Source organism: Psammomys obesus, unplaced genomic scaffold (assembly GCF_907164565.1).
Source record: "Psammomys obesus unplaced genomic scaffold, mPsaObe1.curated_primary_1811, whole genome shotgun sequence".
NCBI classification, from domain to species: Eukaryota; Metazoa; Chordata; class Mammalia; order Rodentia; family Muridae; genus Psammomys; species Psammomys obesus.
Genome location: NW_026596085.1, coordinates 13,884,284 through 13,912,108, shown reverse-complemented (window position 1 = coordinate 13,912,108; position 27,825 = coordinate 13,884,284). Strand labels below are relative to the sequence as shown.

At 47.4% G+C, this 27,825-nt stretch overlaps 1 protein-coding gene and 1 non-coding gene across 3 annotated transcripts in view; one reads left to right on the top strand and one right to left on the bottom strand.

Annotated features, from left to right (window-relative positions):
• Positions 1-14,509: 14,509 nt before the first annotated feature.
• LOC129691228 (U6 spliceosomal RNA) lies at positions 14,510-14,616 on the bottom strand. Its single transcript, XR_008722428.1, has one exon. It is a non-coding gene; the product is annotated as a U6 spliceosomal RNA (small nuclear RNA).
• A 1,611-nt stretch (positions 14,617-16,227) lies between these two features.
• Tbc1d22a (TBC1 domain family member 22A) overlaps positions 16,228-27,825 on the top strand; it is a 274,151-nt gene continuing 262,553 nt past the window's right edge. The window contains exon 1 of one of the 2 annotated variants that reach the window (XM_055627174.1): positions 16,228-16,425. Coding sequence is in view for 1 of the 2 variants with exons in the window: in XM_055627173.1 (XP_055483148.1) it covers positions 16,364-16,425 (62 nt within the window). In the remaining variant the exon portion in view is untranslated. The remainder of the gene's footprint in view (positions 16,426-27,825) is intronic. The other variant, XM_055627173.1, reaches the window with a different exon arrangement.

The window sequence follows — 27,825 nt, the reverse complement described above, 5'->3', positions numbered from 1 at the left end:
TCTTCATTCTGTGACTATAAAAACTTCATCAAACTATTTCATGTTGGAACATGGGTAACCTAAATCTGTGTCCCTGGGCCACGGTCACTCAAATTTAGCTTTGGAATAATTTATCTCCTGTAAGGTGAGAGTTGCTTTTGCATTAAAACCTCCCAGCAGGTGTAAATTGTCTCACCATGGGTTTGGCTTAGCTTATCTATGAGGAAACGGATCTGATCTGTGTTGCTTACACACCTCACCTCTCACTTGGTTTTTAATTGATGGGGCTATTTATTTATCCTCTTTTCCAATTCCAGCAGCTACCTTTCTGTCGTCCTCGGGTTTGATTCCCAGCACTGAAAACAAACAAACAAACAAACAAACAAAATCATAAGTAAGTTTCTGTTTCAGCTATGGGAGGTTGGGGTGTCCTTGACCAGTCAGGGCAGTGGTGATAAACATAGATGGATTTGGATCAGGGTGGTCCAAAGCAGAACTGATGATCGACAGGCTGTGGGCAGTAAGGGTCTGGGTCCCACTCCTGCCTAGCTTCATGTCTGGGTGGGTGTGTACCTGTAACTGAGTGAGAAAAGTGTTCCAAGGAGCTTCTCAGGAGTCACATCCCAGACCCAAGTGGGCAAAGATTAGAACTCAATACAGCACAGTAAATCTGCCCAGGGAGCCCCATGCCTCTGTTTACAGGACAGTCCTGATGTGTACCTACTGTGCCAACATCTTTCCAGGTGCTGCTCCAGGCTCGCCTCTCCAAAGCAGCTCTGTGGGTGACTAGTTGCCTTGCCACCCACTACTTGTAAGGACATCTGGTGGAAGAGGGCATCGTAGGGGGACAGCAAGGAGGATGGCAGGGATTTGGGAGCCTCAGGGATTTGGAGAGCGTGGGGTGGCTTTGGGGACCCAGCTCTGTGTGTGTTAGTGATGAGAGTCTGCCCTCCTCCCTTGAAGCCTCGGCTTTTCTGAATGTAAAATGAGAGTCATACTACTGATCCAAGTGGGCGAAGGCTAGAATTCAAACCCAGGCTCTGCCTGCCAGTAGCTGAGTGCCTGGTCTCTCAGGCAAATACCACGTTTCTTGTGGCAGGGCTGTCTCCAGCACTGTGGGATGTTTCTGCTCACTGGATGCCAGCAGTGGCCGCCAGCATGATAAGCATCAACCACCTGCAGACATTGCCAAACGCAGCCCTGAAGAAATGCTGCCTTGATACCTCGCTTCCATGCTCGGTAAACGTAGACACTAAAACGCACCATGTGGGATGCCATGCAGCTGCCCAGGGTAGCCCATATACAGGGCTTGATAGAGTGTAGAGCTCACTAAATGAATCCATTAAAGTGAGAGCCCAGAGCCTGGGGCACAGTGGAGACATTTGGGGGGGGGTCATGAAATCATGATTTCCTGAGCCTTGACTGCCAGATTGACAAGGCAGCTGTGGACATGTGTGTGTTCCTGGGGGAGGATGGGACTTGATGATGCTGAGAGGAGGAGCATACCAAGGACCAAGAGGCTAGTCATTTTGGGGGCATGAAGGGCGAGTTTCTAAAACATGATGGTAGCACACACCTTTAATCCCAGCACTTAGGAGGCAGATGCAGATAGATCTGTGAGTTCAAGGCCAGCCTAGTCCACAGGGGGTTCCAGGACAGCCAGGACTATACAGAGAAACTCTATACCCTGTACCCTCTCCCCCCAAACAAAAAATACAGACACCAGAGAGAGCCACGTGAGGACAATTTGGGCTGTAGAACCACTACTCCTCTTATCTTTCTGGGACATTCCTGGCTTCATCACTTCAAGTCCTACATCCAATACTGAGGAAACTTTTCTCCGGTCACTCCAGCCATTCTGATTCCAGGTCCCACAGCTTTTCTCAGAGATGGAGCTGTTTGTCCGTCCCAGCCACCCCTAGTTTCCTCATCAGGCTCCTTGCAGGCACACCAGGCTGGTGACCTCATTTAGGTACCGAGCAGAAATAGAACAGCAGCTCTAATTAGCTCATCAGGGCTTACAAATGGGCCACAGCCTCCGACATTCTGGGATGTGGAAAATTCCATCCACTCTTCCTCCGGTGGTGGGTAAGAAGTGTGAGGTCCCTTGCCCTGGGGACGCATCAAACTGTGCCGCCTGCTCATGAGAGCATTCAGGGTTGGCAAGCACATCTCCCCACCCATCCAATGCTGCTTCCATAGGCTTGGGGCTGGGTACTTCACACAATTCTCAGTGACTTGATATCCCCTGCTGGTCCTCACACTGGGCAGTGTAACATAGTGGGGGCTTCACACTGACCTACGCAAGGACAGGGGCCCAATGCACTTGTTTATAGCTCTCATCTCAAAAGGCAGCTGAGGGGGTCAGTGTCTGAGTGGGATTTGACCCAGAGTTGGCCACAGGGCTGCCACTGTAGCTAGCCTCTGCTACTTTCTACTCCCCAAAGTGGCCTCTGTCACAGGTAGGCAGATGGTGCAAGAGATCCAGGCCGGAAGTCAAGGGACCTCTGTGGTCCAGGCAGATGATGTTGGCCTTTTCTTTTTCTTGCTTGGCTCTCTTTCCCTTGAAAGCAGAAAAGTGAATCTAGGAATCCAGGGGTTCTCTCTGGGTCTTGTGTTCTGACCGTGGGGTCTGGGCTGTGCTCCCACATTCAAACAGAAGCTTGGCTGTCAGTGATCAGAGCCCAGGCTGCTGGGCTCCCTGTGTGTAACTGTTCCCCAGTGTCAGAATGTAGATCGGTCTGTGTTAGGAATGCTGTTCTGATCTGCTGCCACTCATAGCCCCAGAAATTGTCCCAGGGCTGAGAAGGGAGACTCAGAGAGCCCGCCAATCCCTGGCCCATTTGTACCTTCACACACTCCCTCCTCCTGTGGCACCACCTCTCTTCTGCATCCTGCCCTTGATCCTTTCTCTTTGGTCCTCCCTTCCTTGGAGAGAGGAGGGTGCTCACTCTGGCCAGAGTGGAGAGGCAGTGATGGGGTGTGGCTCAGCATTAAAGCAACCAGAAAATCCTGGGCTTCATCTCCAACACCGTGAAACTAAGATGAAGCCCTGGGCTTCATTTCCACCACTGTGAAAATAAGTGAACAGATTAATAATTAACTAATTGTTTGAAGTAAAAACAAAGAGTGGCGCTGGGGAGATGGCTCAGTCGGTAAAGTGCTAGCCACAAAGCACAAAGATTTGAATTCAATCTCCAAAACCCACTTAAAAAGAGTGGGTGAGGTGGCATGTAATTGCAGAGCTGGGGAGGTGGAGACGGGAGGATGACTGGTGTTTGCACAGGTTCAGCGAAAAGGACTCTGTCTGAGAAAGTAAGGTGCAAAGAGAGCGAGTGACTGTGTCCTCTCCATGCACTCTCTGCCACCTAGGCACACACATGTAAATGCACAGGCACTCACTCACTCACGTACACAGAGTAGAGGGGATCCAGACAAAACCGTGGCTAGGAATGCACGGCTAGTTCATGTCTTCCTTGAATGATTCGCTGCTCTCTACGCCCTAGCTTGCCCATTTGCAAGGGGACAGTTCAGGATGGAACAATGTAAGTCCCCACCATCTGTGACTCTCTAAGTTTCTTTCTGATCTCATGCCTGGCCCCAGTCACTTGGCCAAGTCCTCTTTGTTGGGTACATTATGTGACAATGCTGGAAGCAACAAGTCTGTGTGGAAAGGCAAGTTTTAGGAGCACAGAGCTTGCTTTGTCTCTTGCCTAAGCTTGCACAGAAAGGAATCCACCCTCTTCCTCTTTAGAAAAGGAAATAGCCCGAAGCAAGCATGACAGTGCGTCACTGTGACTATAGCCATGGGGAGACATTAGAAAAAAGCTGCAGGATCTCCATGACACAGGCCAACACTTGTATATCTGAGAGGAGTCCTGGGGAGGATCCAGTATTGATGGTGTAGCAGAAGCCAGAGGCCTCGAACCAGATCAGTGACTCATGGCAATGAACATTTGCAAATAAAGATGTGTGGACAAAAGGGTATATACTGTGTGACACACGACAGCTTCCACAACTAGACTTGTTTGTTTTGGGTTCTTTTTTTTTTTCATTTCTATTTTTTCCTTTCTTTTGTGGTGGACACTGCAAGGGTGGAGGGTGGATGAGAAGGGATGGGGAGATGAGTGGGTTTGGGGTGCATGATGTAAAATTTAGAAAGAATCAATAACAATAAAAATAAATAAATAAATAAAAGGGAGAGAGAAAGAGTCCTTTGCCAGGCTGCCACCATTCCATGGGGGCCAACAGTCTCTACACCAGGACAACAAAAGCAGCTGACAGCCAGAGCAGGAATCCTGAGTGACCACTCAGCTTTGCACCTTGTAGTAGGAAGTGGGACTGAGCCTGGCATGGTGCCCTCTGCTCTCACAAACTTGAGGAGGAACTGTTGGATACTGGAGCTTTCACTCCCACCAATTCTCAGAATCCTTGGAAGAGGTGTTTCCTGCGCTGCCCTGTGCTAATAAAATACCAGCCCCAGGAGTTGGCAGGAGATCACATCTCACCAGGGCAATCGCCAGTTATTGCTTCTTTGATTTTTGCTTATGAGGTATGCAAGATGGAGATGGTTCCCTCTTTTACAGATGGGTGTGGTTAGGCTCAGAGAGAGGCTGGCTGAGATATGCCAGCCCCATGAAGCTTGGGCCACCTAAGAGCCAGCTCTGGGACCTTACAGATGTTCTAGAAAGATACCATCAAGTCAACTGGCACTCAGCATGGGGAGGCCTGGGGCAGAGAAGCAAAGAGAAACCAGAGAAGCAAGCCCTGGAAACTGGGGTTGGACACTCTGGGGCTGCAGGGCTTCAGGGGCCTCAGAGGGCTGGGCCTCACAGCAGTTTTTTCATAGACACTTGGAGTCACTGATGGTTCTTGAGCTAACCATTGTGTGATGGGCCACACCCCTCCAGAGGAGAATGGAAAGTCACTGTGGGGAGAGATTCCTGGGTGAAGCTAGTGGGAGTCAGGATTGTCTTTCTTGTCTTTCATGGTCCCTGCTGTGCCATGGGCAGGATACTTGGCCATTGGAAAACCAGTCATGGTGGGGATAGGCAATAGCAGCATCTGGCACCAGTGACTGACAGGAGTGGAACAGAGAAATAAGGAAGTGGGCAGGGCCTGCTCTCAAGCCTGGCTCCTGCTCTGTCTGCCATGCCCTCCCTGGCATCTGCCTTCTGCCTGGGCCGTGAAGGTCACATTCCAGCTCTGACAGCTCTTAGGAATGAGCCCTGAGATGAGACTCTACAGGGTCAGCTTGGGGTTAAGGGTCCATCCAGTTGCTCAGCTGGGGCTTTAAATAAGAGGAGGCTGTGACTTAGCTTTCTGTGTTCTTATCCTCCCTCCTCCTCACTCCAGCGTCCCCCTCACCCCCAGATCTTGACAGGTCTGTGGGTTGGGCAGGGCAGAAGCCATAATCTCATTTTATAGGCAGGAAAGGTGAAACCAGGCCACTTTCTCACTCCCTCTCACTACCAAGTCTGCACCAGGAAAAGACTAAAGCTGAAGCTAAGCCCCATTCATCTCAAAGCGCACCTCACCCCAGAAAAACCTGAAACCTTGACTCTGGTCCCCAACTGTAAACTAGGTGGTAGGATAAGGAAGGACCAAAAGCGTCCTGGTCTTTAGGCCCTCTACCCTTCTGGGGCAAGGGTCCAAATTCTCTCTAGTTTATTTGATGAGCATGTTCTGAGCATGCAGCTTACTGCTGCCGCACAGGTAGCCAGGGACAGTGTGGGGAAGGTTGTCACCTGCTGGGCTATCTGCATAGCCAGCGCAGTGAGGCTAGAGTGAGAAAGTGGTTTCAGACCCAGCCAGCCTGTTTGAGGACTTGCTAGATGCAGAATGAGCAAAGAGCATAACAGACAACATGGTGGCTGTTAGAATTAAAAATTATACGCCCCACAACAGGTGTGGTACAAGGAAGTTTATTATGGGAAAGGCGAGACAGACAGACAGACAGACAGTGGAGGAGAATATAGTGGGGAGGGAGACAGAGAATCAGAGGGACAGACAGAGGGACAGGCAGAGAGAAGAAGAGATGGGAATCTTTATCCGAGGCCCCTGGCATTGGCAGCAGGTGATGACGTCACAGGTTGCCAAGCAACCTAGAGGCAGGCTATATGCCAACAGCAGCCTCTAGTGAAGGAGCTCACTAGAGCTCCTGCCTGAGACTACTCCTTTGCCTGCCATAACAGGCTAGGTTTCTGCCCTCTGCTGGTCGATGCCCGCCACACAGGGCTCAGCATCTAGAATGGACACGCTTACTGTTAATTGGAAGGACACATTTCCAACTTTTGTTAGATGAAGTTTTGCATGTAGACTGAGAAGATTCTAGAAGTCCATTGTATGAGTTAAGATGGTTCCAGATGAACAAAACATACACGGATTTAAACAATTACAGGAAGTTACTGGTTAAGTAATGAAAAGGAGTAAGTCAGGCTTTGGATACAGTCAGCCCAGGCTACAGGTCCACTTGGGGGTTGTGCTTTTGCCTCTGACCTCCTTCCTGTGGTAATGAAAGCTACAAACTGGCTTCCCTCCTTATCGTAGGAACAGCTGCCAGTACCCGGCAGAGCTGCTGGCATTCTAGTTCGGAGCCAGTAAGAGTTTGCCTTGTAGAACTGAATCCAGTCCTAGGCCAGGAATGGTGCCCAAGTGGACACCTGCCCTGCCTGGCTCCAGCTTAGATACCAGTTGTCTCTCTATACCTGTGGGTTCCACGTCTGATTTTTGTTTTTTCCCTAAGTAGTACAGCATGACAACTATCTTAGAGATTTGTATTATAATTGGATGTAATCCAGAGATGATTAAAGCCTATGGGAAAGTATGTGTAGACTCTCTGCAAATGTTGCATTCTGGTGTGTGTGTGTGTTTTACTGAGGATTATTTGTTTGGAGAAAGGATCTGGCTGCCCTGGAACTGTCTTTGTAGAGGAGGCCGGTCTTGAACTCACAGAAATGCGATTGCTGATTAAAGGCATGTGCAACCACACCTATAACTGGGAGCTCTTAGGCCTGTTACACAACCACTCTATCCAGAGTTATAGTCACAGTACTTTCATTGTTTAAACTTTAAAATTCTGAGACAGGGTCTTGCTAGGCTTTCCAGGCTGGCCTTGAACCTGCAATCCTTGTGCCTCAGCCTCTTGGGTAGCTGGGCTGTTGTGCCACCACACCTGGCTATACATCGTTCTTTTTCATCTTTGTCAATCTGGAGATGAATGCTATTTCGTGTATTTTAAAGTCTTATTTTCTTTTTGAGGAGTGGTATCACTGTGTAGCCCAGGCAGGCCTTAAATTCTAGATCCTCTTTCTGTTTCTTGGTTGCTGAGATTGCAGGTGTGTGCCATACACCTGGCTTTTATTTGTTTAGAATTTGTACATTTTTCTTGAATGTCTTGATTCATTTAGTTGGTCTTAAAATTCATACTTAATTATAAAAGTCCTGGCTATTTCCTGTTGGGAGTTTTTGACTTTCTTACTTTCAAGGTTTGTATATATAACTCCTCTTCGGACATGGTACTTACATATATATATTTCCAATTCAGTTGTATTTTGACAAACATTTAACACACTGTCCAGTCTTCCCCACATGCTTTCTGGCTTTGTTGTTGTAGTAAACAGAATGCCCAATTTAAGGGAGTAAGAGTGTATCTCAATTCATGGTTTGAGAGCATACAGTAAGAGTGGTCCTAGCCTGAGTGCATTGTATAGACAGCTAGGAAGCAGAGAGCGCTTGGGCCAGGATAAATCCGCATACTATACCCCCAATGATATGCTTCCTTTACTGAGGTCCCAGTTCCTAAAGGTTTCATATTTTCCACCAGCTGGAAACTAAGAATTTGCACACACAAGCCTGAGGGGGACATTTCACTGCCAAACCATAACATCCTTCTTAGTGGGCAGCTGCCACAGAAGTTTGACAGCTCCTACAGAGCAAATGCAGGTGAGTAGGTCACTGAGGGGCTGTGGGTAAACCAGAGCTTTCCATCTTGCCTGAAATTCTTGGGCAGAATGTATAGAAAACACACAGACAGAGATAAGTAAGAACTGTCCTGAACATCCCAGGCTTTGCCACAGGTGGACCCTGAATGCTGTGATACAAGATCTGCTAGGAAAGTTGGGCCCACTAGTGCAAAAGTGCCATGACTTTTACGGGCTAATCAGCCACTTTTAAAATTAGACTTCAAGCCTGTTACACAGGAGGAAATTCAAGTCTTTTACTGTAAACCTGGTCAAAAGTCCATGGCTGAGGAGGTCACAGACCCTAGGCAAAAACTTACTACTGTTGTTTTGCTAAATGGACATGTTATCAAAGTGCCTTCTAAATATTTATGTTTATCAACTTGTTCAGAGAAGCCTCTCTTTGCAGTATGCAGCAGTCAATTCAGAGACACAGAACTATTTAAAGTGCTGAGAATAAGTGCCTATTGAGCACTCAGCCTTAAAGGAGACATCTGTGTTAATCTATTGTCCCCAAGGCTCTTGGAACATCACGGGAGAGAAGGAAGAATGTCAGAGCTTGTGAATGGGAAGGAGTGATGTGAAACGGACAAGATGTGGCTGTTACACTCACAGACTCACAGCAGTCATGGCGACCCACACAAGGTCCAGCCAGTCAACATTAGAGCATGCGTGGGAGAAGGGCTCAGAAGGCTGGACTCTAGCTGAGAAGTTACTGACAATGGATGGTTGTTGAGCTGGAAAGTCATTTTTCTTTGGGAGCGCAGCCGCTGATAGGTTGCCTGTGATCCAGTGGATGATATATAGCAGTCTGAATGTGAGATGTCCCCCCATGGGCTCATGTATTTGAACACTTATTATCAGTTGGAGGTGCTGTTTAAAAAGGTCATGGAACCTTTAGGAGGCACAAGCTTGCTGGAGGAAACATGTCGCTGTAGCTTGGGGTCTTTGTGGATTTGTAGTTTTGTCTCTCTTCTGTCCACCAGCTCTGCTTTCTGTGTTTGGCTGAAGATGTGATCTCTCAGCTTCCTGCTGCTATGCCTCCTTCACCATTATAGATTCTATCCCACTACAACCATAAACCAAAATAAACTCTCTTTCTTAGTGCTTTTGGTCATAGTGTTTTATCACAGCAACAAATGTAAATAATACATGGTCCCAGCATTTGAGTTCCAGGATAGCCAGGGCTGTTTTATTTTTTTTCCCCAGAAAAACTTTGACTTGAAAAAAAAAAGGAAGGAAAATAAAAACTACTACTACTACTAATAATGAATTCATTGCTGAGGAAAGCCATCACTCAGTCCCAGCCAGTGAGAGTCAGAAGTGGATAAAACATAACCTTCTAGGTACAGCAGAACTGTGCACCCCTTTCTATTCCTTTCTGTATGGGACACTGGTGTGGGTACATGATAAAGCTGATGAGTGTAAGTTAGTCAATCTGGACTCCAAGGCATATGCCTTGTCTCAGAGAAAGGAAGTGAGAGGTTCTCTTGTGAGAGGCTTGCTGGAGATGGATCCAGGAAGCAGGTGAGAGACTGAGGTGGGCAAGGAGAGGCTGAGCTACAACAGTCAGACCAGTGGCTTCAGCTGGTCCATAAGGAAGGAGACCTGGGGCTGGGGCAGCCCTTTGGAGCACTGGGGCAGAGGGCTGGGCTTCTGTCTCTCCATTCTGTCCAGTTCTTGAGTGTGGGCTGTCCTGGGGTGAGGAACAGGCTCTGCTATATGGCTGTTGCTAGCAGCTCAGAAAACAAGTGCTTCAGTCTACAAGGAGGGATCTGGTGTGCACACAGCACCCCTCCATCACTCACTGCACAGCAACTCAGCCAAAAGATGCCGTCTATTGCCAAGGATGAGGAGACTTGTTTTACCACCGGGTCAAACAGTTGGTCAGGTGTTCTGATATTTTCAGTTGAGAACATGGTCAGAATAACAGCACACAGGGGATACAGAAAAGAGTGGGTAAGAGGCAAAGGAGAATGGGTGTGCCAGTCAGGAATGGCACAAGCCAATGGAAGCTGCTGTGGAATGGCCATGACTTGTGTCCCTCTGTTAACTCACCTGTGATTGAGTCAAAGGCTGGGCTCTTCCAGCATGTCCCAGCTCAGCAGCCACTCCCTTCTCTTCTTTTAGTTGTGAGGGCTGCTGCTGTCCTTTACAAGTGTAGCTCAGCTTGCTACTGCTTGCTGGCAGCCATTAATGTAATCAACCTTTTTAGGTGGAAATATACCCAATTGGAGACTACTTGTCTCAGCGTCACTTGCACTTTTGTGGTGAGGTATGACGTGATTAATTTATTGGCACGAACTCTGAGGACTTCAGTGTATCTGAGAATGGCCTTGCACTGGAGCAAAGCACTGTAACAAAGAGGTAACAACAGTGAGGACATAGCCATTGGTTCTGCAGCATACCACAATACCCATTTAGCTTGGCGGGGGCGGGGGGGTCTTACCTCAAGCAGGCAGGTAAATGATGTCCTGGTTCCTCTGAATAGTAAACTTGGCAGTGGGAGCCAGGAGAGGAGGGAGAAGTGGCCTCCCTTATTGTCACAGTAAGGTTTTTTTCTTTTTTTTGTCAACACAGCAAAAACTTAGACATATCTGGGAAGAGGGACTCTCCATAGAGGAGTTGTCTTCATCAGACTGGCATATAGATGTCTGTGGAGCATTTTCTTGATTAATGATTAAAGATGTGGGGCCTAAGCCCCTAGTTAGGATGCTAAGTGCCACCACAGGGTTGGTGGTCTTAGGCTGTAAAAACCAAAACCAAAACCAAAACAGAAACTGGAACAAACGAAAAACAATCCATAGGCTGAATGAGTAATGAAAAGCAAAACAGTAAGCATTGTTCCTCCATGGTCTCTGCTTCAACTCCTGCCTTGGTTTCCCTCAATCATGGACTGATTGGTTGGGATATATAAGCCAAATCAATCCTTTCCTTCCCAAATTGCTTTTTGGTCATTAAGTTTATCAAAGCAACAGAAAGCAAACTAGGGTAGACATCAGTGAGGTTTGTATTTTCACTATTCTAATAGTCTTGAGCCCCAGAGGACACAGTACACTCCCTTCCTGAAGGGAGCCAGGAAGTCTCGTAAGTTTTCAGTTACGGATGCCTCCTGCTCACATCAGGCTCCTAGTCAAGAGAGAAGGTAAGGGAGGGAATGACTGTACTGCCATGAGGTGTCAAGGATGCTAACCGATTGTGAGGGCAGGGAAAAGGGCAAGCCTAGCTCTTCTGTGACACCAAGGAAGAGAACACTGTCCTGCCCAGCTCTGATGGCCATGACACAAGCACAGAACTACTGAAAACTCAGGATGGAAATCTGGGTCACTCCACTAGCCGAGGCACCTACATTAGGGAGGCACTGACTCAGGGGTAGGGTGGGAGCACTCTCCCAGGGTAATAATAGTGGTGGCAATGAGGATCTGCTCCCCACTGAAGCGGATCAACTAGAATCTTGGAAACACTCCTCCAAGTTGGGTGAGTCTGTTTGAAAGTCAAGAGAGGTTGTCATAGATGCCATGCAGAGTCTGTTTTAGGACCCCCAATGCTAAGAATGCTGACTACTGATGGCTTACGGATAAAACCCTCCTTGTGAGCTGTCCTCAGCGGAAGGATGCTTAGTGCCCAGATGATACAGCTCCTTCTTGAGACAAGCCACTTCTGACGCCCATCTATATGCTCTACTGACTACTCTCAACGTGGACTAACCCTTGTATTTGTTTGTTGCTGCTATGGAGATTCCATCAGAGAAGACTACTCAGACATGGGTTTAAGCCAACAGAAAAGTCTTTATTAGCTTGCCGGCAACTACACTGGGTGTCTGGGATCTCTCACAAGCACAAAAACCATGTCCTGGGTTGACATACTTCAGTTAGCAAGAATAGTTAGTTAGAAGCAGAACTACAGAAGCAAGAAAGCAAGATCAGTACTCTTACAGACTTTTCCAGTGCTATGGACTCTGATGGATTGGGTGTTTTTTTTTTTTTTTTTGGCAGGTGGAGCTGAGTTTTAGGGCACCATCATGGCGTCAGTGTGCTAAGGTCTGGCGGCCTCTTCTGGTGCCTCCATGTAGCACACCATAAGCCACCTTCCTCCCCAATCAGCCACCTGATGCCAATTATCTGTCTCCCCACCTGCTCCTGCAGAAACCAGCCTGCATCATAACCGCAGCTTCACCAAGACATGTGTTACCAACCAGTTCAGATTGTTCTCTTTACTTATACAGTGATGTTCCATGCGTTATGTCATATCTCAACTACTCAACCTCAAGCAATGGTCACAAGAGTCCCGGTGTGACCATCCTTCCCCTCCCTGAAGCCCTTCAGTGAACCCTGCCCATTCCCAGCTTCATTGTTTGAATTTCTTTAATTCTAAGTTCAAAGCAGCTCAGTGTATAGCAGGGCGGGAGCTCAAACACATGCTAATATACAAAGTCCGTAGATGTGGAAAAATCATATAATTTGCAACAGACACCGGAATATAGTTTGCCCTAAGATACCAAGCATAACAGCACAAGGAAACCTATGAATTTTCTCATTATTGTTCCAACACCCAGAGGCAAACACTCCTGAATTTGGCTTTTAGCATGTTCATGCTTTTAAAAAATGGTATTAATAAAACAGAACACTACTAAATGGCTTTGTGCCATATGCATCTACTACAGACTTTTCAACAGTGTGAAATTAATGTTGAGATTAATGTATGTAAAAGTAATTTATTTCTATTACCACAGAGTATTCTACGGGGAAACGGATTTGTCAATTCTCCTGCAGATGACAGTTTGATTGCTTTTTTCCTCCTCACCACCTCCATAAGGAGAGAAGATGAGATCAACATCCTTTTCTTTGCTTAGCTGAGTAGTCTGCTCCAGGGTACACACCCTGAGGGAAACTGCTGAGTTGCAGAATATGTTTAGTAGAAATTTCTAAATGGCCAGGTATTGAATGCACTTGAACCCCTTCCTGCAGGCCACAAAAGCCTGTCTTTGTTTACAAATCCACATTTTCATCAATCTTGGCATTCACCTCATTCTTTTCCTTGTCAAATGGTACATTGTTGCTTTTGATTTAAGTGACTAGGCCTTAGTGAATGTAAGCCTCTTTCTCTTGCTGCTCAGCAACTGTTTGTTTCAACTCCAGTCTTAGCTAGACACTGGAGAGGTGGAGTGGGAGCATCAGGAGACCAGCCTGAGTGACAGCCAGGCTCTGTCCTCCCCAAACAATTCCACTCAAAAGATTTCTCACCTTAGTACTTCGGGCATCTATCCTGATTCTTGCACAGGTCCCAATCCCAACTTCACATTGCTGTAACTGTAAAATCCACCATCTTATATTCTCCTTTTGAATCCCACTTATACCCTTTCCAGAGCATTTCTAAAGATTCCCCACCTTAGCTTTGTCTTTGTGACTGTCAGTCATGACAGTGCTGTCCCAGGGTTTTGTTTTGCCCCTGCTTCTCCAGCAACCTGTCTCTCCTATGATGTGTGTTCTCTAATATAGTGTCTGGCTGAGATTCAGTACAAGCCACACATAAGCCTATGCTGTACACAGGTTTAATCTTAGCTTCACCTCTTGCCCCAAGACAGCATGCAGAGAACCCTACAGGCAACTGTGGACGACTAAATTCATGGTACCACTGTCACACCTAACCTGTCACTAGCAGCTGCTGCTTTCCCCTGTGGTCTTATACAGCTTTTTCTTCCTTTCTGCCCCCACTGTTCCTCCTAGTCCTGCTTGCTCTTTGCCTTTTCCATCTTTGGATAAACCAGACTAAGCTGGAGAGAATCCAGTCTTTGGTGTTGCCTGAAGGGGATCCCTAAGGCTACTGGGACCCTATCTCTGGGGAGGTGTCACTGGCTGAGGTCAGGAAGAGATCCCTGGAGCTTTTTCTTTTCTTTTCTTTTTTTTTTTTTTTTTGAGTCAGGGTCTATATAGATCAGGCTGTCTTTGAACTCACTGAGCTCCTCCTGCCTCTGTCTCTCAAATGCTGGGATTAAAGGTGTGTGGCACCATGCCTGGACCCCCTGGCCTTCTTGAATTCCACTGAGAGGGATTCTAAGACTTTCCCCCAAGTACTGGGAACAGAACAGGCATTATACATGCTAGGTCAGCACTGTCCCACTATGTCCCCAGCCTTCAATATATACTCTTTAATTCTTCTGAGACAGAGTCTGACTACACAGCCCCAGCTGACCTTACACTTGAGGATCTGTTATGTGCAGCCTCTGATGGCTGAGATTATACACCTGTGCCACCATGTTCAGGTTTTATTTATTTTAAAAAACATGAAACACTGGGATCATGAGATGGCTCAGAGGGTAAAGCATCCGCGTCAGAGGGTAAGGGACTGGAGTTTGGATTCTTAGCATCCACATACAAATCCTGGTGTGCTCCAGAACCTTAATGCTCAGTGGGCAGACAAAGCGAGACCCCTGGAACAGCAATTGATGAGGGCCAGGTATGGTGAGACAAAGTCTCAAAAGATAAGTTGGCCAGTAATGGTGGAAAACTTCTACAGTTGATTACCGGCTTACACACAGATGTACATGCAGAGCGTGCGCACGCAAACGCAAACACACACACACACACATCAACAGGTTGTGTGTCATCCTTTTGCAAGAGCCATGGTAATCTCTGTATTATTCCAATTTTAGTATGTGTGTTACGAAAGTGAGTACGCCCAACCTTTGATTTCCATTCTCCTGCCTCAGTCTCTTAAGAAGCTGGGGCTATAGCTATGTACCACTAAAGTTTTCTTTCAGGGAGCTCTCTAGGCAATGCTAGGAAATGGTTATTAGTTTAATTTGGCAAGATCTCTCAAATTCCAGTCTATTCGAAACGGCATTTCAGGGAGAACCTGAAGCTATGCTCTATAGGTTGTGTCTGAGGGGATCACACAGCATCTGTTGACATTGTCTGATGTTTCCTGAAGTTTCTTCTTTTGTCAAAAAGGGTTCCTGGAGAGGCCTGCAGTTGTCAGCCAGACAGCAAACATTTACCATGCACTGCTTCAGGTCCTGAGGCCATCATTGAGCAGGAAATGAAAAAGAGGAACAGGCGCCACTCAATTTTGCAAAGTAAAAGCGTCGTCTGGTACACGTTGCATTTAGCAAGGAGTCACAGAAGGCTTTACTCTTAAAAAATGAGTACAAAGTTGAGATATAGAGTGCTGAGCCATTCACCCTGCTTTGAGTACTGAGGACAAGTCTGGCATATATACAACTGGGCTAATGCATACAAGTACTTTGTTGTGATTTCTTGCATCCACCAAGTGCTAAGTCAACACCACTGGTCAATATGTCTATTAGTCTGGGTCTCTGAGAATACAGTCAGGGCCTGGGTTAAACAGGGAGACCATATCAAAAGGAGAAAAAGTTTAAGAAATGTAAGTGGTGACTATATTTCTCAGTAGTGGAGTGCTTGTCTAGCACGCACAAGGCCTTGAATAACATCCTTGCAGGGGGCTTAGGGGTGTGTGGGCAAGTGGCGTTAAAAGACAACAGGCCAGTTGGCACTACCAATGTCACAATAAAGCTCCAGCCTGATATGTCAGCCTCTCAGTCCACAGCCTTGAGTCTAAGACCATAGAAATGTAACGCCAACCACAAAAATAATTTCAAGTAGCTATGTTACACGGCAAAGAAACAGTAAAGCAAATTAAACAACACAGCCTGCAGAACCCAATCTATATATAAAGTACCACTCAATATGAAATTATAAAATTAATGTTCCTGTGATAAGCTTTTGGATCTTACATGTATATCACATTAAAGCACACTTTACTTCGGACTCAGTTTGAAGCGCGCGAGCGCTGGCAAGATGAATGCTTCATGCCTCTGTGCTTATTCATTCTTCAGCAGAAGCCCAGGAGGATCTGCCTCATCGCCTCAGACACGCTCAAGTGGTAGTTGTTTCCTTCACTTCACCTTGTGGTGTTTACGGATCCCAAGTCAATACCCTGCGATGAGGCCAGGACCCCATTACAGCGGGAGAGGCTTTGCTCCTTCTGGTTCTCGGCACTTGCGGGTAGGCTGCAAGCAAGCAAAGACAGACTCCGACCCCAGACGCTTGCGGCTTCGGAGTTCTTGGCGGGCAGCCCGTTCTTGGGGTCGAAGGCCGACGTCCAGTGGCCTAGGCCCGCGCTGCTCTGACTGCACAGCACCACTCGATCACCTCACTGCACAACTGCCACGCGCATTTCTCAGCGTCGCCTTTTCATGGCGTCAAGCGTAGCCTGAGACGAAGGCGGGACTTCCGGAATCGCCAAGTCACAACTTCCGGACGGAGGCGGAAGCGCCTCTCCGGTCTGCGCTCCGGAGCCTTGGTTATCGCCGAGGGGCTACCGGGGCCCAGGAGAGGGCCGCTGGAGGTGGGCTGGACACGCTCTGGTGTCAGGGTTGCGGATCTGAGGGATGAGGAGGGACCATGGCCAGCGACGGGGCCAGGAAGCAGTTCTGGAAGCGCAGCAACAGCAAGGTCCCGGGCAGGTGGGTGTGACGGGAAGGGCCGGGTCGGGGTCAGGGGTCAGAGGTCAGGTGGCCGAGTGGTCCTGTTGGACTGCGGGTGGAGTATGGGTCTGGGGAGGGGAATCTGGGCTCCGAGGGGACTGCTGGGCGATGTGAGGGGCGGGGGATGGGGGTCAGCAGTGGGAATGTGGGGTCTGGGAGGTGACAGTGGGCGCACCTAGGAGCGAGGAGAACGAGGGGCTGCCCCCAGTGCCTCCGGAGCCTGTCAGGTTTTCTTTTGCGAAACTCCTTGGCTCCCTGGGAAAGCTGAAAGAAACTGACCCGGGTCATTCCTTGAAGAGTTTGGTGGAGTCAGGAAACTGGCCGGGGAGAGGAAGGGCCTGCAGGGGAGGTCGGTCTTGGTAGGGTGTGTTGTGGTTTGAGCACTTGAGTTTTCTTCTCATCTCTTTTGTGGGCTGATGCTTTTGATTTGAGCTGAGAAGCACCTTGGCGAATTTCTATGTTCCCACCTTTTGGCCTCTAGATTCCACTCTTCTGACAGCAACAGGAAACAAAGGATACTAATAAAAAATACCTGGGTACAGTCTGGAAGCTATAGCGCTCCAAAGTCCTTCTGTGATTGGTTATGGCCTGACGCCTCTCTAGGCCTTAGGGAATGAAGTGACGGTGCACAGAAAATACTTAAGATCAAGTCAGCCACTGACTAGACCATGTTTCAGACAAGCCCATCTCAAGATTTCAAATGGAGTTTATTCTGTTCCCAAACCAAAGTCTGAGTTACTGAGATTTAAGATTCTGACATTAGCCATCTCTCCAGCCCTTAAGATTTTGACATTGAAGCAACTTAAATGGAACCACTCATGATCACAGAAAATGGTCTGTGTTCCTGTGCTTCAAAAGAGACACCACTACGTGAGTGTTAAAATTGTAAACTTCGCCATCTACTGCACTCAGGCATAAAATGTGCTTTTCAGAGTGTTTGGGGGTTAGCGGAGTTTACTGACTGCTGGGCTAGCGTGATTTCCAAGCTGGAGGAAGTCCTCGGAGGTGCCCAGACACTGTATTTTTACTGTACCAGGACTGGGGATGATTGAGCAGTTTGGAACTTTTATAGAAACCAATATCATAGTTTAAGACAAATGGAAGATCCTCGACTAATAGTGAGTTGAGATCCTACTGTGACAGAAACAAACATGTAGAGCCTAGTGCCTAGATAAAAAGAACCACATGCCAGTGTAACTTCTCTTGTTGCTTTTACATCTTTAGGCCTGGTTCCCCTCAAGTATGAACTGTAATATAAAAATAATGAGATATAAAAATGACCGAGTTGCTGTGTGGAGTTATAGAAGTCAGTGAGCCTTTCCATCAAAGGCTGTTTGTTGGTAGTGTTTGTTTGTTTTGAGATACAGTTTCTTTTATAATTCAGGCTGGCCCCTGATCCTTCTGCCTTGGTCTCTTGAGTATAAAACTGGGTCACTATACCCGGTGTGGTAGTTTGTCTTTGTACTGGGTTAAACAGTGTCATCCCTAATACCTGTATGTATGGAATTGTGACTGTGATCTTTCTTGGAAGCAGGGTTTGCAGGTGTCATTGAGCTAAGACGAGGTCATACTGTATTGGGGAGGCCCTGATTCAGTCTCTGGTTCCCATAAGAACGTGGAACTTTAGATACAGAGAGAGATAGAAGTAGGGATGATGACCTTGCAAAGATGGAAGCAGAGATTGGAATGATGTGATTACAAGTCAATGCCGGGAATTGCTGGCAACTACCAGAAGCTAGACTGGTAGGAAATGGCCCGTAGAGACTGCACAGCCTGTTGACAACTTGGTTTCATGCCCCCTACCTGTTTAGGCTACTACCCTTTATGGTCGTTTGTTGCAGGGAACTAACAGAGTTCCAGTCTTTTTTGTGTGATCCCACATTACCAAAGACAGACCTCTTCCCTCTCGGCTTTGTTTCTGTGTTGCATATCAGGTACTTTTGAGAACAGCCCTAGAAGGAGACCACAGAATCTTACCTCAGAGTTCCAAACAATGAAGGGAATTTTGTGTAGCAGAACCCTTGTCAATTCCTGGATACTGAAGATGATGGATGGAGTTCCATCAAGGACTCAGTGTTCACCATATGCTGTTCTTGGTGCTCCACCACTATTTGGTCTACCAGGGGTTTGTCATCGGCAAAACATGGCTTTGTCCTCTAGACAGCACTTACCAAGGCAGGTTGGGTTTAAAGCCCCTTGGCAGTTTCTCTAGAAATGTGTGTTACAAACAGGTGTTTCTTTGTGCTATTTCACACCTTTGTAACCTGACCACTGCTCAGCTTTTTAGCCTCATCTCATACTCATTCTTCTTTGTTAAACTGTGCCCTTTGCAGCTCTGATGGGCAAGAGCTTCTAGGGTCTTTCACATCCAGTGATGTACTTACGGAAAGCCATTTTCACGCTCTGTTTAGCTGGCTGAATGTTCCTTCTCTCCTTTACCTTAAAAAGGTAAGGCTTAGCTTACCTTTTTACTTTTCACATTTAATCTGCAACCTGCTTCCTTAATTCCTCATTGGTTCATCTGCAGTTTGGATTCAGGAACCCTTTCATGCACTGGCTTCTTCAGTAGGCTACAAGCTCTGCCTGTTGAAGAAGTACCCCACTTTTCATCTTCATTGTTAAGGACTGAGAAATGGGGGTTGATCCCAGCTGTCTCCCACATTAGCCTGGAGTGAGAAAAAGACTTGGCTAAGAGAGTTGTATGAGAGATGGCCTTAAGACCCCTCTGTTATGTACTTTTTGTGGTCTTTGGATGTGTATTTAATGGAGTCTTTTTTTAAATTTCCTTTCTGGATGAGCTAATATATAGAAAGACTATACCTTCTACCAGGAGGGTAGGGGGCTGAGTGGATTTTAGCTATCTCTTTCTGTGATACTCTCCAATTTGTGCCATTCCTGGAACCATTGGTTTCTGTATTTGTAATGGGAAGGGGCTACATTAGATCAGGTGGCTGTGGCAGCAGCCAAAAGAAGATCTGTCTGACTTATGTCTTAGTGAGGGCTTCTATTGCTGTAACAAAATACCATGACCAAAAGGCAAGTTGGGCAGGAAGAGTTTATTTGGCTTACACTTCCATATCACTGTTCATTATCAAAGGAAGCCAGGACAGGAACTCACACAGGACAGAGACCTGGAGGCAAAAAGCTGATGTAGAAGCCATGGAAGGGTGCTTGCTTGCTCCCCTTCCCCCATGGCTTGTTGAGCCTATTTTTTTTATAGAACCCAGGACCACAAGCTCAGGATGGTACTACCCACAATGGGCTGCATACTCCCCATTGATCACTGTGGAGGCATTTTCTTAATTGAGGTTCCTGAGAGCTTTATAAGTTATTCATCCAGTTAATTTTTATTTAACTCACACTGTTTGCCAGGAACAAAATGGTCTAAAATCTGAGCTCTGTCCACGGAGAGCTGACTGTTGGAAGGTGGGAACTGTCATCAAAGTCCTGCAGGGAAGGAGGGTGGGTAGCTTGGAACCAGATGTAGCTGGAGGGTCCCGTGGTGTTATAGTGGCTGGGCATCTCTCACTGAGAAAGCGTCTTCTGAGTAAAAATGTGTAGGTGGTTAGGGAAAGCACTATGGGGTAGCTGGAGGAAGAGGGCTCCAGGCAGAGGGTTGAGCAAGTACCAGAGGCCCTGCTCCTCAGACAGGGCTGGTCTGAAGGGACGGGAACAAAGAGCCAGAGTGGCTTTGGCTGAGGCAGTGGGCAGGGTTATGTGGTCAGAGCAAGATGTGAGGTGTTGGTCTTTCATTCTGAGTGGGTGTAGAGGACTACAGTAGGGCTTGAGGTGCTGTACGGCAGGGGCAGCTCTCTGTGTAACAGGGCTGCTGTGTAACAGGGATGGGGCCAGACACCACGGAATGTGGTGATGTCTTGTTTTAAGAAGAGAGACTCAGACAGAGGGGGGGAAGGGCAGAAGCAGAGAGACCACGTAGGAGGGCTCTGGGGAGACTTTCATGTTAGGGATAGTGGCAGTTATTCAAGTGGGAAAGGCAGTAAGTAGGTGGACGATAAGAATCAGAAGGCCTGGGTCCCCCTGCCTCTTGTGGGCCTGTACTTTCTGGAGCCATTGACTCAGTTGACTCCTGAAGAGCTGTTGCTTTCTGCCATCATCACAGTTGGAATTCCTGCCACACTCAACTTTAAATGCCAAGACAAACTCCCACTCATCGGGTTTGCACACACAGGCAGCCTTTCAGTGTGGAGCTGGTGCTTAATATTTTAACATAGCTCTGCTTGACTCTGAGTCCTGCTGACAGGAGGGCATGCATTCCACCAGGGTAGGCGAGGAATGGTATTTGGAAGTGCAATGTTGGCAAGAAAGGCCAAGCTCAACTATGGTGAGGTCCTGTGATCTTGGGGTAAGGCTGGGGTAGAGGTGTAGCTTCAAGTCTGTGGCCTGGAAAGCTTTCAGCCCCTACTGTTGGAGGCATGAGGAGTGTAAGCAAATGAGACTACTCAATAGGTCTAATTCAGTGTCAGCTAAAAGGGGAGGAACTGGAGATAATGGAGCCATTCAAACATGGACAAGCACCTTTGACATGCCAGAGACAGAATGCTGCACAAGTAGACGTGGCCTGTGGAGGCCAGTAGGGTAAGGGTCAGTGCATATGTGAATATGTGTACCGACTCAAGTTCTGTGAAGGTCATAATCTGGGCATGTTGGCAGAATACCAGGATCCTACAAGGGGAAATGATCACATCCTTTCTAGGGACACTGTGTCTAAGCTGTGACCTGGAAGTGGCGAAGGAGCCAGGCTTCTCTTAGAGATGCAGGGTGGGCGTCAGGGGCCCCATGTGGCCCGGGGAGGGATGAGAGCAGGCAAAGCACAGCAGGCTGCAAAGGCTTTGGGGCCTTTGAGGCTATGGAGAAGATCTGGGCATGAATACAGAGTCTTGAGCATATTGAAGGTCTTTACCCAGGGCGTGGTGGACAACAACACTACTTCTCAGCCCTGCAGAGTGAGCGAAGGGAAGCAGGCATGCTGGGAGGAAGCCGGCAGGAAGCAAGGACAAGGACAGCGGCTGTCCTTGTCACAGTCAAGCTCTGAAGAATGGAACTTTCACATTCACTGATGGCCTGGATGTCAGGGGTGGGCTGATGACCAGCATGTGGACGGGGGCATAGGTCTCAGGGCTAAGCATAATCATGGTCCCAAAGGTTTGTGTTCCCATCCCTAGAACCTGTGAATAAACCACATTATATGACAGAGGGAAGTCAGCATAGTCAATTGTTTAGCCTTGACTCAGGTTAGTCCTGGCTTATGTGGTGGGTCCAGTGTAACCATGTCTTCAAAATGGTTGGAGAGAACTGGCATGATTGGAACTTGGTCCACAGCTGTTGGCCTTGCACAGAGAGGATGGGGCCAGACACCAAGGAATGTGGTGATGTCTTGAGAAGCTTAGAGCAGTATTCTACTGAGAATGGGAATGCTGGTCTTCTAATGGCAAGAATCTGGATTCTGCCCATAGCTAGAATGAGCAGGAAATGATTCTCCCTCCGAGCTTGCAGTATAGACTGCAGGTGGCCCACGTAGTCTGCTGAGTCCAGGGCCACCTTCTATCTTCTGTTCTCTGTATGGACTGTGCTGAGGATATTTGGTGGGGAGGAATTGCAGGTGGCCCTGGCACCTCCCTCAGCAGAGTCTTGCTCCTGACTGTGAGTTGGGCATTTATATTTTGTATAGGTTAGCAGCTTTCAGAGGTATTCCCAGGTGCTGGAAATAAGCAGGGCCTCTTCTGTCACGTGTCCTGTTCATCTGGCCCTGGCATTAAACAGGCCTGCCTCTCTTGTCCTTGTTGCCCTGTGTTCTTAGAGGTCTGTCTTCCGACTTGTGGCTTTGAAGTGATGTTTACCTGGGTGGTGCCCACACTACTGTTTCTCAGCATCCTGGAAGTGCTGGAGTTTGCATCCCCATAGGACTGAGTTCAGGGGAGCAGGTTTCTCTCGCTGTGAGGGTCCCCCTGTGTCTGGGGGGTACGGAGGCACTAGCAGGTGGTTTTGCAGTGCATGTAGTTCTTTTCCTCCCCTCAGTGAGGACTTCATGTTGCCATGTCAAATGTCATTCCATCAGCAACATTTGAAAATAAACGTGAGTCATATTTTCTCTTGCATTTTTAATATAGCAAATTGATACTGGAATTAACTTTAAATGAAGACAAAGCTAAGAAAAAAAAATCCTGTGTGCTTGGTGTAACTCACAGGTAGAGCATTTGCCTGGCTTGGCAGATGTGAGTCTCTGGCACCTCTCTATGCCAATCCCAGCAACGAAAGCGTCAATGTTTTGACTTGTAGTTACTTTTTTATGTAGTTCATAAAACATGAGGGCAGCAAGTGGACTCTCAGCTCGCTGCTGTGTCCAGGAAAAAGAGGAGTGTCGAGAACTGAAGACAGTGATCTCATCCCTAGATTTCCACCATCCAGCAGGATGAGGGCCGAGGTGAAATGCCATGGTCCTGGGTAGAAGAATGACCTTCCTCTTCCGAAGTCACCCCCACCCCCTAGCTATCTGTCACTTCCAGTACCTGCCATGTGGAACCTTGCAGGCCATTCTGTGACAGGGACCAAGATTTCTGCCATTAAGGGGCCTGTAAGGACTTCATTCAGAAGTGGGATGTGGGGAGTGTCGCTTGGCCTCAGGAGCAGACCATATTCTCCTTCTAGTGTGGAATCTAGGGATATATCCCCCAAACTCATTCCTGGAGCAGATGTCCATGCTGCGCCTGTGCTGTGGAGGTGGAGTCTCAGGGCTGGTGACAGGGCTGTGGGATTATTTACTGAGTGCTTGTCTTGCTCCAGTCCTCATGGTGGCCGGTGGGGGAGGGCGCCGTGGTTTCCGCTTTACAGCTGAAGCATGCTGAATAAAAGCCAAGTCACTTGCTTGGAGCTGTGTGACTTGTAGGCAGAGTCTGGGTTTGAACTAGAGGAGTCTCTGTTCACTGCCTCGTTGTGTCCACTGTCTCGTTGTCTAGCTGTGCATCTCTAAGAAAGCTGAAACCGACTGGAACTGGTTGTTCCAGGAGTAGCTTGGATCCCCACCAGCCTCTCAGAGCCTTCAGAGTGTGCTGTGATCCTCAGAGCCCCCCGAGCAAGTGCTGGAGCTGCCAGGCTGCATTTGGCCATGCCTCTTGGGTTGCCAAGTTAGGTGAGCTTCTTCCAGGCTCATGCTGGTGTTCACCTTGCAGAGAAGAGAGCGAGGTGTCACAGGCTCCAAGGGAGTGGGACCACTGTTCTCATCCCTGTGACTCATGCTAGGGGCTGCTGTTGTGAGTACACCAGCCTTTCTCTTCTCCCTTTCTGAAATACTGTTTCCTCTTTTCTTGGGATGTGGAAGTCCTGCCGACCCTTTCCCCTCCCAGCTCTGAAAAGCACAACAGGGCACAGCTGTGGGTTCTCTCATGCCCCGAGCTCATGGCTGAGGATTCTGTTGTAATGGGAGAGAGAGCGTAGGCCGAGTGTTGCCGTGCAGTGAGCTCCTTACCTGTGCTAAACCCTCTGCATGGGCTGCAGTGAGGAAGCTGAGCCCTGGCCCAAGCTGCTCCTCCTCTGTGAGCTGGCTAGACCCTTACAGTTATTCAATTTACAGCCCTCTCTGCTTCACATGAAGCATTGGTTCTGTTGCACAGCCCCTCCTGGATGTACTTGCTCATTCTAGGATTCACCCTCTGAGAACAGGTGCGTGCACAAGACTTACCTAGCATGCCCTGATCTGCTGTCTTTCTCTACATCATTGGTCCTCGACCTCCCTAATGCTGCTGCCCTTTAATACAAGTCCTCATGTTGTGGTGATCTCCCCAACCAGAAAATTATTTTATTTCTACTTCATAAGTGCAATTTTGCTACTGTTGTGAATTATGATGTAAATATCTGATATACAGGATATATAATATGTGACCCCAAAGGGGCCTGGACCTATAGGTTGAGAACCGCTGCTTACATGTATGCTGTGCCTGGCTGACCCCAGCTGTGCACTAGCCAGACCTTAGTGACAGAGTTCCAGAAACTGCTGTCTGCTTGTTCCCTTACATGTGTTGCTGGTGTGAAAAAAGCATCTTTCTTTGAACATTTCTACTTCAAGGCCAGATAGACGATGTTGATCCCTGTCATCTGGATGAAGAGGAGCACCCACTGGCTAACTGTGGATGCTGGCTGTGGACATATCATGCGCAAGTAGGGAGGCAGGGCAAAGACCAGATTCTGGGGAGGGGCCAGCCCTTTGGTGTCACTGTGGACCTTAGTGTCAGGGACAGCTGCCTTTACCAGTCAGAGGAGCTGCCTTCTTGTTGGAACCTATGATCCTTGTGACTGAGTCCTGATCATTTCTCCTTGACCGTTCTTTGTGCTGTGTCCTTATGAATTGTCCCCCTTGTGAAAACAGCGCTGTAGCAGGGGTGTCACTTGTTTCTTGCCCTCTTTGGTGCTAACATTGGCTGCTGCTGAGATGTGGTATTTGATGAGTGCCATGCAGATGAGACAGTATTTAATGGTGCCCCTCAAGCAAAGATCAAGCTGGGGAACTTGATGCTTTTCTCTTTAAGCATTCCTGACTATAAAGACTGCTCTGGCCAAAGCCCTATGGGAATAGGTACCTAAGGGCTCTTTTTTTTTTTTTTTTTTTGGTTTTGTTTCCCTCTTTTGGGCATTTCCTCAAGTGTCTCCAGCCTGCCCTGTCCCATCCCAGCTCTCTAGAGGTACCTCTGATTCTTGGGCTACAGTATCACTTCCTACCCATTCTTGCCCTCCCATTTCTCCTTCTTGAGCTGGTTTTTTTTTTTTTTTTTTTTTTTTTTTTTTTTTTTTTTGGTTGGGGGTTTCAAGACAGGGTTTTTCTATGTAGTCCTGGACTCATGCTACAGTCCAGGCTGGCCTTGAACTCAAGAGATCCATTTGCCCTGCATCCTGAGTTCTGGGCATAAAGATGTGAACCACTACTCTCTGGCTTTTTATTTTATTTTATTTTATTTTATTTTTTTTGGGGGGGAAGGCTGTTATTTTAATGGGGTTCCCTTGTGTTGAAAAGGTTTCCTTTTTGTAGCCTCCTCAGGGCTCTCCTAGCGGCTGTGAGGTGTATGTTCCAGGGCATTGCTCCTTGGGCATCTCTCCGCTGCCTTTCCCTGGCTCACCCTGTTGTCTACTGTCCTCTGTCGAGATTGCCCTGCTTGATGTGAGTGAGAGCCTGTGCTGTGTAACAGGGCTGCTGCTTGTGGCCTCAGTGATGTATTTTGCTTGCTCTTTTGTGGGGAGCCCTTCCTCCCTGCCCTGTTCTGGGATCATGAAGCTGTGTGCACGGTGGACAATGGAGCATAACGAATGGCCCCTTTCTGTACACTCTGGTAACCAGAGTCCTTTTAAAGTTTCCTTTTTCTGCTTTGAGGTGATGTAAAGTTTCTATTCTTTTCATATGAATTACTCTGAATTATATATTTATTTATTTTTGGCCTGTAGTAACAGCATCATAACTCCTTCCTTCTGGATAGTGAGATCATTTGCATACCATACAATTCACGGTATTTAAAATGTTCACAATTTAAACAAGTGTGTGCACGTGTGTGTACATGTAGGTAATGCCACAACATGTCTGTGAAGAATAGAGGACAGCGTTTGGGAGTCTGATCTTCTTCTACCTTGGCGGTTTCAGGATTCAAACTCAGGTCTTCCTGTGTCTTACTCATCTTGCCAGCCAGACATTCAGGATTTTAAAATGCATATTCAGAATTATTTAATTACGACCACAATTAATTTTAGAATGCTTTCATTGCCAGAAAGAGCAACCATATCTCATTATTCCTTACTTTCCACCCCTTTCCCTGGAAACCAGTAATCCACCCTGTCTCTGTGGGTGAACCCCTACACATTTCATCCACTGTAATCATACAGCATCTCTTGGTGGCTTTTTGTGTGTTCGAGCAGGGCCTCGCTGTGTCTCCCAGACTGGTTTTGACCTGCCACCCTTCTACCTCAGCCTCTTGAGTCCTGTTTAACCTTTTTGTTAAGCACATATCAAATATATATATATATATATATATATATTTTTTTTTTTTTTCTAGACAGGGTTTCTTTGTATAACCACTCTGACCACTCTGGCTGTCCTGGAACTCACTCTGTAGACCAGGTTGTCATCACACTCAGAGATCTGCCTGCTTATGCCCCCTGAGTTCTGGGATTAAAGATGTGCACCACCACAGCCTGGTTTGCTTAGCATATTTTTAAGGCTTGTTTATGTTACAGCATGAGACACCTGATGTGTTCTTCAGTTTACAGTTACATCCTGGTGCCCTGTTGTTAGCTGGAAGTGCTCATGGCACTGCAGTGTGCTAGACCTCCTTGCCTAGTGTAGTGCTGTGTGCAGCGTCGCCATTTCTGCTCTTGCTGTGGGGAACTGTGGCTCACTGATGTCACCTAGTACTGAGAAAAGGTTTGTACCACGTATTGCAAGCCTCGGAAAGATCAGAGTTCAGATACTATGTGTGTTTTCTGCTGAGTATATTAATTTTACAGCATTGTGAAGTTTGGAAATTATGCTGAGTCATTATATGTTGGATTCCACTTGTGATTTCCTCATTCCTAGCCTGACACAGGGTGTGGCTATGTAGCACAGGATAACCTTTCCCTCCTGAGTGCTGGGATTACAGGTATGCAGCACACACCTGGTTTCATTCGTTTTATGATTTAATATTCCAGTGTGGACAAGGCACTGTCATTCATCAGGTGGTAGACCTTGGGTCCTTTCTACTGCTTGGCTGCTTGCTCTGCTGTGTTGTGGGGCTTTGTGTTCATCAGATCTCTATGACCTGCATCCCTGAGAACGGCTGTGCTTTGACCCTTCTGGCTCAGTGAGGCAGTACCTTAAGAGAGTCTGTCTCCTGTGACCCTAGAGCAGTGGTTCTCTACCTGGGGGTCATGACCCTGCTGGGGGACTTAAATGACCCTTTCACAGGGGTCACCTAAGACCATCAGAAAACACAGATTTTTACATTACGACTCATAACAGTAGCAAAGTTACAGTTACGAAGTAGCAACAAAAATTGTTTTCTGGTTGGGTGTCACCACAGCATTGGGAAGGTTGAGAATCGCTGCCCTAGATAGAGCCTTCATTAGAAGACTAGAGATAGAAAGCAACTGACCGCTCCACCTAGAGCACATGCATGTCTCCTCCAGCCCAGGAAGAAGCGTCACACAGTGGAGGTTGCTGAGTTCTCTCCTTGCACCAGTTCCTTCTCCCTGCTTCCTGGTCATCACTGTTCTGAGCTATGCCTTCATTCTCATGCATGCTTTACTGGCTATGTTTTTGTTTTGTTTTAAGATTTATTTATTTATTTATTTATCTATCTATCTATCTATCTATCTATCTATCTATCTATCTATCTATCTATCTAT